We start from the raw sequence: 12007 nt of genomic DNA, 5'->3' as shown, positions 1-12007 counted from the left end.
AACAAAGTTTTATGACCGGTTGTCTCCACTAGGTGGCACCAGAACACAGATTGTTTTTTTGTTTTTTACAGCAATTACAACAAACAGTGGAGATAAATTTAAAACGTTGCCTCAGTTCAATTAGAAATAACCATAGATCTAAACACTGCGACACAGAAAGGCTTTAACAGAACATTAAGGAAACAATCATCACTTCTGTTTGGTCCAGCTGTTGGCAGATGTTTGAAGTCAAAGGACGCTCTGACGAATGAAGGCACAGCCAAAGCAGAGGAGAACCGGAGCTCCAGTGCTTGTGGGCTTCCTTTTTTTTTTTGGAATGCATAATATGGAGAATTCTTGAGGATGGGATGGACAGACAATAAATATTGCTCCAACAATATTTATTCCATGCAGAAATTACTGAGTGTTTCATTGTGAAAAGGCCACAAAGCTACAGAATCTGTACTTCTAAGTAAGATTGTAATGCAGATAAAGGTAGACTGGCACCTGGGTGTGCTTCTCTGTTCACTGGTGCTTCATTCTGTCTGCTTCACACTGACAGCATCACCGACAGCCACGCACTTCAAGTAATTTCAGGTATGGAGGATTCAAAAAAGCTACACGATCACAAAAATATACTCGATTAAAAACTCTGAACCATGAGAAGAGGAATTTGGCAGAAGAGATGCTACGTTCCTGTTGTTTTCATGGTTCTTGCATATAGAACGGCACATTTCACTACTGGAAATGCACAAAAGGATTCATGTGACGATTAGAAAAATAAAAGCTAAAATATATGCTCTATTAGTTTTAAATAGTTATAAAATAAGAGGAGTTCTATATGCTTTGGATAGGTCGGGTACGTCTCTGCTCCCTACGGCAAACGTCCACAATGACACATGAGAAATCAGAGGTAAACATCTCTGTGCGTCTGCATCACTCTGCATTCAGATGATGCTGAGCAATGACAGACAAACATGGATGCTGAGTCTAACGGCAAGGAAAAGAAATTAAAAAGAGGTCAAGAATTCTGATTCCAAAAAAATGACAAATATCTTATGGAGGGAGTTTTGTTCCGTTATTGTTCCAAGCAGAGAACACACTTTGTAAATGAAAATTTGAACAATCAGATAAATCCAGAAATTAAAACTTCTGTGAATAAACTTCTGATTTTTAAATTGAATTTGTTCAAACTTTATTTTTTTTTATAAGTTCGAACAAATTTTTGATTTTGTTTTTCAGATTGAGGACTACGAATATGATTCTTTTTCAAATTGTGTTTTCTAGAAGGCTTTTTCTTCACTACTGCCGTGGGCTTTCCTCTGGGCTGAGGAGCAAAGACTCATTTCCACGAGCCAGTTTGGTTGGGCTTGAAGGAAAGAGAATGTAATCTGCAAAAGAATTTTAAAAACTTTCAATTGAAAATGCTAAATCTTAAAAAAAAAAAAAAAAAAAAAAGTTAAATTAGAAAAGAATATGAAAAATAAAAGATTTAATAAAATTTATAGAAACAAAGTTACTCTCAAAACCCTTTTCTGTAATTTCTGGATTAAATTTTTTTTTCTTTAAATTTCCATTTATAAAAGATGTTCTTTGATGGTAACTATAATGAAACAAAATTCACTCCATAATATTGATTATCACATACAATCACTGACAGCCATCTAGAAGAAAAACTATAAAAAGGCCACTTAACAGAAGACCAACATTAATTTAGCAGAGATGTTTCTGTAGTTCCTGTTATTCTGAAGCTAAAGTGGGAATCAGAGTGGAGGAGAGTCTATGGCCCAACCCCTTCATCTGAGAAGATCATTGATCTCTGCTTAATTTAAGGTTAGTGAACATTTACATCTCATTTCAACGGCTTTTCAGATAAACATTCACAGGATGAGGCCCCTTACAATCAGAACCATGACGGTCACAGCTACGCCTACCAATCAGAATACTTCTTTAATCAGTATTAGATCTAGATGGGCTGTTTCCAATGCTTCATCATAGGCTAAAAGCTATGGGGAAGCATTGAAAATAGGAGAACTAATAATTTCCAGGTTCAGCGCCCCTTAAGGCCACTGGAAACATTACACTGCAGAGAGAGAGAAAAAAAAGCTGCTTTAAGTTACTGTGGAAAAAATTATTTCTGTTGTAAAATAATAGCAGTTTAAGAAAATCTAATTTTTCTGTTTTTTTTTTTATATTAATTTTAGCCCAGCTTGTTTCCTGTGTAAACAATCATTGGCTTCTGTTGTTTAAATGGTCCTAAACGGTTATCACCTCTGATCAACTCTATTAATTTCTTGCGGGAAATTCTTTTCTTGAAGTGCAACCGTTTACAGAAGCGAGAAAAATAAGATTTTAAGTAAAATAGAGCAGAATAAAATAAAATAATTGTGATTCTCATCAGGATTTTTTCCAAATTAATATGAATTAGCCTGATCTACTGAAAATTTGTTTTTGGATTAGAATGCAGTGATGATCCGTTTTAAAATAATTTCTGGTGGGAACAAGATCCTGATCCAGGATCAGCAGGCGGCACAGCAACATAAAAATCTGAAACTGGTTTGGTCACTGTGGACCTTCTAAAGTTCTGTTCTAGGTTCATTAATCTAGCTGCTGCTGCTGTTTTTTAACATGGTGATGCTTCCCCATCCAGCTGGCTCACCTGCTCCGAATTAAGGCGCTCCTCAAGGCTGCATCTCAGGACTCCTTTAATTCTCCCTTTGTCCTCTCCTTCTGGGGTCTAATTTTACAAACTAAATTAGTTTTATTGTTTTGCTGATAATCAGGCTATAGCGAAAACAGAATTATTAACTGAGTAGCAGTGAAATCTCTCCTCTATTCGCCCATCGATTCCAGGAGGCTCCGTCTGGTTTAATTATTAGTTTTTATTTTTCTTATCTTCCTATTGTTTTGCTTGCTCTTAATCTTATAGTTTTACAGTAGATTTGTTTTATAAATCATTTCTTTATTCTATTAAATCTGTGTAAAGCATTCTATAAAATAAGGGTTTAGTGTTTATGATGTTCGTGTTAAGAACATGTATTTTCCTCTACTTGTTTACTAATGTTTTTGCTTTTATTTTATTATCTAATTCATGTAATGCACATTGAATTGTCCATGTACTGAATTGTGCTAAACATGTAACCTTGCCTTCTATTAAAGACTATTCATATAAATTCATTTCACGTTTTTTTTTTTTAGTAACTCTAAAGTATAGTTATTAAAACGTATCCTTGAATTCACCGTTTTGTGCTTTATTTTTAGTCGACCAAACTGGCGTTCAGTCGGCATTCTTTGGTTCCTGTCAGGATGGCTCCAGTTGACCTCTGCTCTCATCACCACAGCTTCATCTCTATGAACACATTTAGCCCCTCTTTTTTTATTAGTAGCTAAAAAGTTTTGTTGGGTTGAAACCAAGCTGTGCAAAACGTGACATTATTTGCACTCGATCTCGCTTCCATCTCTGATTTTAGTTTAATTAGATCTTCATATTCTCTAGAATTTTCCGTCTCTTTTTTATGCTACAAAAATAAATTATTTCATTTGTGCAACGATTCCCTGCGCGACACTGGAGCATCTGAACAGGTGTGTCTGATCTGAGAGTCTGAAAGCAGCAGCCGCCTCCTTTCTGCGACCTCCCACCCGTCGGTCTGCTCCTTTCAGCTCGTAAACCTGCTTCAGGCGATGGTCGGTCCCCTCTGCGTGGTGATCAGCTTTATAATCAGGGTTTGAACGGGGAGACGGGGTCCGACAGCAGCTAAAGTCATAGTGTGTGGTTTAAAGCATCATAAGGCCGTCTCCTCCACTATGTGAGCCGTCAGCTGGCAGGAAGGCAGAGTCCTCTCCTCCTCTGTTTGTGATTTATCCTCTGCGGCGGCGTCCTCCCCGCAGAAAGCCGCCCCGTTGCTGTCCTTCTTTGCCATCTGATAAGGCGGAGTATGAATGTCTTTTGCCTGAAAAACAGAAGCATTAATGGAGGTGAAGAAAGCAATCAATTTCAGTTCAGTTTATTTCTATAGCGCCAATTCACAACACATGTCATCTCAAGGTTCATTCCAGTACACCAGATCATACAGTCAAATTGATTCAGTTTTCCATCTAGGGAAAACTAGTTGATTAAATTGACTCAATGAATCGAATGCAATCCCTCACTCTAAGCATGCTTGTAGCGACAGTGGAGAGGAAAAACTCCCTTTTAACAGGCTAACTTCCAGCAGATCCAGAAAGCAAAGTGAAGATGGAAACGCACAGCAGGAGGGTAATCATTGAGGTACCTTCATGGCCAGAGGAGTGATGCAGCACAGCTTCTCCTTGTAGCGCTCAGGCAGGAAGAAGAGGAGCGTCCCGAGGACGGGGAAAACCGTCCCTGGGGTCAGCTCCTTCTCCTTCATAGGTCCTTATGTGAACATAAAGACAGAAGCATTCAGCATCGTTAGCTAAGGACAGCAGAGAAACTACAGCTGGTGTTAAATAAAAAGATTTTAATGGTTAAAAATGGAAAATGTTCAGTTAATTTGACCTCTGAGCTAAATATGAATCCATATTTTCATCTTAGATAATAAAATAACATGGATTATCATTATTTATAATCATTTGATATTTTTGTATTAATTAATAAATCAATATTAATAAGATTTGATTATTATCTCATTAAAATCCTTACAGGACGTTTAGCATTAAATAATGTATTATTATCTGATAATAATAATAATAATAATAATAATAATGAATGCATTAATAATGAAAATATTTCATTATTGGCATTTTATTACAAAACTATCATCCAATACTAATAATTACATATGAATTATAAAGATATTTGATTATCTAATAATATAATACAATAAAAAATAATTCAATATCTAATAATAAATTATCTAATAAAAATTTCTTATAGGATTTTTTATGATTAAAAGATCTTTAAAGACCATTTGATGCTCCTACCTGTGAGCAGACTGACCAGCAGCCCCACCACCACCACGGTGGCTGAGTTGTGAGCGCTGTACCACATGTAGGACAGCGAGTAGAGAGCTTCCACTCCTGTTGGTCTGATGGAAAAAGCAGCAGAAACATTCGATTCATCCTTTTATTCTCAGACGTTTGGATCCAGTATCTCTAACCACAGCAGGAGATGAAAACAGAAGCAGGGCTCTGTTATGCCCTAATGGTGCGTTACCTGGGTTTGGCTGTGGGGCTGGTAACCATGGAGGCCAGAGCAGTGGAGGTCATGTTATCAAACAGCGGCAGAGCGGTGGTGTTCAGAGCGGGTCCTGCTGAGGAGCGGGACATTCGCATCACAAAGCTTCCGATCCCCACCCAGAAGGCCATGGCCAGGCCTGCCACTAACCCGACCACGGCACCCTGAGATCAGGACACATCACAGTGGAACAGGATGAAGGAGACGGCGCTTTACCTGAGCAGAGCGCTAAAGGATGCTAACAGTAAAGACTTACTTTAGGGTTGGCCCAAGGAAAGAAAATGCCCAGGCAGAAGAGTCCCAACAGGGGGCCGCCCACCATGCCAAAGATACTGAAGGCTGCCTGAGGACACAGCAGGGCGACGCCATCAAAGCTCGTCAGAGTGCAGATACACCATCTCATGTCAACGCCACCATCTACAGTAGCAGCCATTCAAAATGGCATTTCCCAGTCAAACGCTAGCTAATAGCTAGCTAATTTTGAATGAAAAGCTTAACGCGAATCACTGCTTTACAGGAATCCTTTTCTGCATTGGTGAATGCTCACCTCAGCATGCTGAACGCTCGCTGTTAACACTATTTTTTTTATATCACATAACCATCGGAACATTGATACTGCTATAGAAAACACAATTTTTTGATATTTCAACTTAACATTTACTTTGTAAATGAGCTTTTTAAATTTTTTCTTACCTCACTTCTCAATGTTTTCACCTATTAACCCTACCTCCATTAAATTAGAATTATTAGACTAGCCAGACTGTCAGCGCAAACAGCTTAGAACCAATCAGATCCTTTACAAATGTGAGAAAAAGACAATGGCTGTGTCCGAATGTCCACCCTAACCACTATATAATACGCCATTTTAAATGACTGTCCAAATGTCTATAGCAGAGGTCACGGATTAGTGGACCGCGGTCCGGATCCGGACCCACCTGCTGGCTAATCCGGACCCCATCTGATTTAAAACATTTAGAATTTACTGCTGTTGTCCGACGACATGGTCTAATTTCACTTGCGCTGCTTCTCCTGTTATTACGGTAAAGCCCTCCATAGCGTCCGGCACCAGGCTACACGTGATCCAAATTAGCCAATGAGCTGCTGTCAGTCTGGGTTGCTGCTGCTGCTACTTTTAGACACAGCAGGCAAACCTGTGGCAAGCCAGAGTCAGAGATAATATAACAATAATCTTACATGTCACAACCCCTTAAAAGACCAAAACTAATTTCAAAATTACCTTCAGTTAGATTACACATACTTATTCAGAATAAAAACTAAAGTGAACTCAAACTGGATGAGATATATGGAAAGTTATATATTTTGCAAATAAATATTAATATGATAAACACAAAGTTTTACATTAATATTAGATTATGTTTTACAAATATTATATATTTATGTAGTATTTTATTATTATTATTCTGTATTTTAAAGGACTGCTCTTTGATACTGCGTATTATGATCTATAGAGAAAAATCTGTTATAATATGATTTACAAAAGAGAGTAAAGTTATCATTTTGGTTTTTAAATTAATTTTTATTTATTTTTGTCATTGTCAAGACTTTTTTGACAAATCATAGTGAATATTAAATTTATGTTGTGTTTGACTAAAGGCTTTTTAGACTACAAAAGATGAGCAGATTTATCCTGAAAGGTGTTGCGAGAGCAATCCTTGCAAAGCCTTATGGGATTTTTTGTCACGGTGGCACGCTGTCAACTACGGCTGTCGCTACCCGACAGTGGCGACAAATAAAGATGGCGCAGGGACCGTGTGGTGTTGCGTAATCACGTAACCAGTTGGTAGTGATCATCTGTTTAAACGGTCAGTTAACCGAGTTGCTATACAGTCCTCTATATAGTTCCCGCTCTATATAGTAATTGGGGGGTTTAGGGGTTAGGGCGGACGTTTGGAAACAGCCAATGTTTTAAAAAATGTTTTCCCAGCAGCCAGTTATTGAAATTCTAAGATATTACCAGTTCATTCTGGGCAAGATACATTAATAAAGCATCTGTTTGTTGCAGCTGAAAAATTGATTAGAAAAGCGCTGCTGCATTATGGGTCCGCCTCGCGCTGTGATTGGTCCAATTTGTTCTAGACCGCAGACTATTGAGACTTTCTGGACTGAAGCAGTTATAGATTGTTCACTGTCCTCTACTATAAGCTTTACTAGACCCTGTGCAGCTAAGGAGGAGAACTGGAACAGTTACCTGCAGCACAGATCCCATTAAGGAGGCAATGTAGGCCATAGCCAGACACACCAGTCCATAGACCAAAGCTGGGAGGGAGAGGATGGACAACAGGTTAAAATGAATGGTAGCAAAAATCACTCCAAAGTCAAAGCAACTGCCTCAAAAACACGTCTTACCGAGTCCTTTGGACATAAGAGTGGCCTTTGATTCAGTCATGTTTGGAAAGTAAGGTTTTATCAGGTCCTCCATGGTTACCGTTGCTAAGGAGTTGAAAGCTGAGGAGATGGTGCTGGAGGGGGATAAAAAAAAAATAGAAAAAAAGATTGAGTGTTTGAAAGAACAAAGCTAGAGCTCTCAGGGCTGCTACTGAGATGACTTCAAGATTCACAGCCAGTTACAGACAAGAGACGCTTTCCTGGGCAGAGAAAAGGTTAAGCCCTCTCCCTCCCCCTCCTATATATATATATATATATATATATATATATATAAATAAACTGTAACTGGAGCATGAAACAAAAGTAATTTCCCTCTGGGATTATTAAAGTATTTCTGATTCTGAAACGTTTTCTGCGGCTCGTCTGTAGCCGTTTAACGGCTTCGCTGTATTTTTGTTGGTGTGACTTACCTGAGCGCTCCACTAAAGAGACAGGCCACAAACAGGCCAGGCAGGCCGGGCAGCTCCTTGAACACATCCATGACAAAGTACAGCACCATCTGCGCAGAGGGGCTCAGCGTCAACAGGCAGCAGCTCAGCTTCTAGGCTGATCCGATCTGAAGACGGCGGGGCTCACCTGGTCGGTGGTTTTGACGTAGCCTTTGACCAGAGGGCTGTCCTCTCCGTAGCGAGCAAACATGACCAGACCCATCAGACAGCCCATACACAGGACGATCTGCTGGCACGGGAAAACCACATAGCAGGACCTGAGAAGGTACAACGTGATTATTTTTTAATATTTTAAGAACAGGAGTAGTCAAAACCTGATATGAGGAACGGTTTATGCTCACATGACTGCTTCCTTCTCAGTGCGGGAGCTCAGGTACCTCTGGACCTGCGCCTGGTTGACGCCATACAGAGCCAACATGAGGAAGACTCCTCCAACACCCAACGTCCAGAAGGTGTGGCGCTCCAGAGGGTCTGGGTTCAGGCTACAGAGAAAGGAACACCTTTGTCCAATTAAATCTGGATAGAGTCATTATCTACCAGCGGGTCCGTTCGGTACTCACTCAAGCCCAGCAATGCGGCTGCCATTGGTGGCTTTTCTCCACACCTCAGCTATACCACCGGCCTGACCGGCTCCCACCACAATGACAGCCAGCTGCCCCGCAAACATCACCACGGTCTGGAACACATCGGTCCAGATGACTGCCTTCAGCCCGCCCTAATTGACGGGAGGACAGAACCAGGTGAGGAAGACCTCCTTTTCAAACACTGCTTTCGTTTTCAACCATTTTATGGGTTATTAAGGATATTAGAACTTACCAGAGCTGTATAGAGAGTACACACTAGTCCCATAGCCAACACTGCCCCCCACAGGTCAAAACCTGTCACTGCAAGTCGGAGAGGAAAGAAACCATGCACACAGTGAGGAGCAGCCTTTATGACGGCACAATGCAGAAGGGAGAACTCACTGTGATCTGGAAGAGCTAAAATCTGACAGGAAGTGGTTTCTAATATATTCACCTGCATTAAGAGCCAGAGCTGGAGCATAAAGCACTACCCCCATATAAATGACCTGCAGAGAGACACGACTGCAAGGTTAAAATCCATACATAGAAAAACACAAACAACAAAAAAACCTCCACCTGTTGATATCTGAGACTCAATAACTGTGTTGAATTTGTTTTCTTCTCAAACTGCAGCGCCTGGTCAAAGTATCCTCAGTTTTGATAGAGTTCATTTGTTCCCCTATTGTTGCAGCAAACAAAATATAAATTAAAATTATAAATCATTTTTAATCAAGAAAAGAAACTTTGAAAACCTTGTTTATTAAAAAAATGTTTAGAGAGAAACTTTGCTGTTTTCTAAGATTTATATTTAAATATCAGTTTATAATAATACTTTTTTCCTATTTCTGTTTTTCAGTTTGAGCTTTACAATTGCAAAATGTAGAAAACAGCAAAGTTCCTCTCAAAACCTGTTTTTAATTAAGATGTTTTTCAAGATTTAATTTCCAAATTATATTTCCTTCTAATTTCCAGTTACAATTAATTTTCATGCAACAACAACCTAACAAAATTCTCTCCATAAATTTTTCCATATTGGATAAGAACCACAAACTTCAGCATAATGTGTTTCTAAATGGGCAAAGAAGCACGTTTGATTTCCTCAGTAGTTTGGCATACATTTTTATCTTTTAACCCCAAACGTCAGTCAAAAGCGTCGACTTTCCCAGTGGTGGAATCAACACACTGCACAATGTTTAACTAAACTGTGTGAGGACGTTCACAGCTCTCCTTATGCCCACATACAGATCAGTGGTTAAAGCCAAACCAGTTTAAAAACAGATTCAGTGTCCACACAGTAACCAGGGGGGAGATGGCTATGGACGGACAGGGTAAACTCGTCCTGTGGCATCAAGTGTCTGAGGATTTAGGCATTTTCCCTGTATAGAGGTACGTTCAGGAATTAATTGCAGTGATGCTAACGACAAAAAGTAAGCAATCAGAGCAAAGCATATTGAACAAAGCGACATTTCAATGGAGTTTAGATGTGATTGTGAAGTAGGGCTAAGGAAAAATGCAGATCAGCACCAACATATCCAATATCATCATAGTAAACCAGTGGAGTCCCACAGGGGTGTGTGCTTAGCCCCATGCTCTTCACTCTGACGACCAATAACTGAACATCGTTGGACAGCTCCAACCTGATCACCAGGTTTGCTGATGACACTGTGATACTTAGTCTCAACAATAACGTGGATCAGACTTGGCCCAGTGGAGCAACCACCAGCAATCTCTCTGAATGTAGGGAAGGTGCAGGCAATTGCAGGGTTCTGACTGGGATTGCTTATTTGCTGTCAGGGCTGTGGTGTTTTCACTCTAGCCTGCAGGGCCATCAGGCTGTGATGCTCGACTGTCCATGTTCTCAATTCAATTTAGTTTATTTCTATAGCGCCAATTCACAACACATGTCATCTCATGCCACTTTCCAGTTCAACCAGATCATCCAGTCACATTGATTCTAAGTTTTCTATCTAAGGAAAACCAGTTGATTGCATCGACTCATTGACTCAAAGGCAATCCCTCACACGAAGCATGCTTGTAGCGACAGTGGAGAGGAAAAACTCCCTTTTAAGAGGAAGAAACCTCCAGCAGAACCAGGTTCAGTGTGAGCGGCCATCTGCTGAGGCCGACTGGGGTTCAAGGAGGCAGAAGCTGAGATACAAAAAGCAGCTGTAAAAGGCAGCCGGGCAGACGAGCTTTGAGCCAGCTGCATTGTCAGAGGATGAAGAGAGCATGAAGTTCTTTGGTCTTTATGATGCCGTTTGTTCACCAAACTGTCCAACGAGCCTCTGAGGCTGTTAAAGCACAGCCTGGGTAACTCTGCCGTACAGAGATGGACTCCTCTGGTGGTATAAGTAAAAATGTATGCCACAGTTTTGAGGAATTATGGATAATTTTGGGATGCTTTGTTTTGCCCTGTAACTTAAAAACCACAATAAAATGTATTAAAAATGGTGGCTGTAAAGTGGGTATACATTTGCTGGCGAGTCACTGTCTACAGATATTTAAGGATTTCTGCACAGTTATTCTGGGAAAGTTGAGTGAAAAAAACCACTGTTCACACATTTCAATGGATCATTTCAGTTGATTTTTCTTTGGACGGAACATCAAACTCATGTAAGCAGATGATAATGATGGTATAAAAATCATGAAGCAGACGCTCAAACCTAACATTTGCTGGAACAATGTTTCAATCAGACAAAATCAATTCAATCAGACGATTTAGCAGCAAAAACAAAAACACTGGAGATATGAAGCAGATCCAGATACCATCTGAAAGATGAAGGTCGCAGTCCCACATATGCGAACCGTCTTGTTAAAACGCAGTTCCAGATACTGTTGGGGAGAACGTAAAAGACAAACAGCTAAATGAAAATCCCGTTACATATCATCTCAGAGATATTCTAAGGAAGAGGGTCAGCGGAGTGGATCAGAACTGTCGTAAGAAGTTCTGATCAAAGATAAAAATGATTTTTGTCTTGAAAGGACACTATTGCAGTCATTCCCCAGTAAATGACTGATCAGAGAGAAAGATAAATGTCCTTCATAAACATTTAAGATGAGAACATGTACTTGTTCCAAAACGATCTATGCCAAGGCTGGGACAGATAAGAGAGATAAGAAGTTCAACTCTGAGATCATACTTGAGAAACATAAAACGTGAGAAAGGAAATGAGCGAAGCGGTCGGACAGCGTGCAAAAAACATTTAAAATAATCTAAAGAAACAAAACATGAATCTACATGTGATGAGTTAAAATAAAACCGCATGCATGCTAGGAGCTCAACACTGACAAAGATGAGATGTTATGTAGGTCTTAACGAGGAGAGAGCAGCGTATCTACAACCAAAATACTCACTACTCTTTTACAACAGCAGCATAACGTCACACTGAAACTTTAAGCAGCTAATTTAGCTTCAT

The 12007-nt window shown here is 39.8% G+C and overlaps 1 protein-coding gene across 2 annotated transcripts in view; it reads right to left on the bottom strand.

Annotated features, from left to right (window-relative positions):
- Window positions 1-2428: 2428 nt before the first annotated feature.
- slc5a6a (solute carrier family 5 member 6a) overlaps window positions 2429-12007 on the bottom strand; it is a 30873-nt gene continuing 21294 nt past the window's right edge. Inside the window, exons 4-17 of one of the 2 annotated variants that reach the window (XM_038306799.1) lie at window positions 11358-11423; window positions 9046-9097; window positions 8845-8912; window positions 8589-8743; window positions 8370-8510; window positions 8156-8285; window positions 7990-8078; window positions 7541-7653; window positions 7383-7450; window positions 5430-5516; window positions 5153-5337; window positions 4921-5024; window positions 4251-4372; window positions 3762-3929 (exon numbers count right to left, since the gene is read on the bottom strand). In XM_038306799.1, the coding sequence (XP_038162727.1) occupies window positions 3762-3929; window positions 4251-4372; window positions 4921-5024; window positions 5153-5337; window positions 5430-5516; window positions 7383-7450; window positions 7541-7653; window positions 7990-8078; window positions 8156-8285; window positions 8370-8510; window positions 8589-8743; window positions 8845-8912; window positions 9046-9097; window positions 11358-11423 (1548 nt within the window). Of the gene's footprint in view, window positions 3930-4250; window positions 4373-4920; window positions 5025-5152; window positions 5338-5429; window positions 5517-7382; window positions 7451-7540; window positions 7654-7989; window positions 8079-8155; window positions 8286-8369; window positions 8511-8588; window positions 8744-8844; window positions 8913-9045; window positions 9098-11357; window positions 11424-12007 lie in introns of both variants that reach the window. The other variant, XM_038306801.1, reaches the window with a different exon arrangement.

The sequence above is a fragment of the Cyprinodon tularosa genome, unplaced genomic scaffold (assembly GCF_016077235.1).
Source record: "Cyprinodon tularosa strain WSP-4 unplaced genomic scaffold, ASM1607723v1 ctg591, whole genome shotgun sequence".
NCBI lineage: Eukaryota > Metazoa > Chordata > Actinopteri > Cyprinodontiformes > Cyprinodontidae > Cyprinodon > Cyprinodon tularosa.
This window is presented reverse-complemented; position numbering and strand designations above follow the sequence as displayed.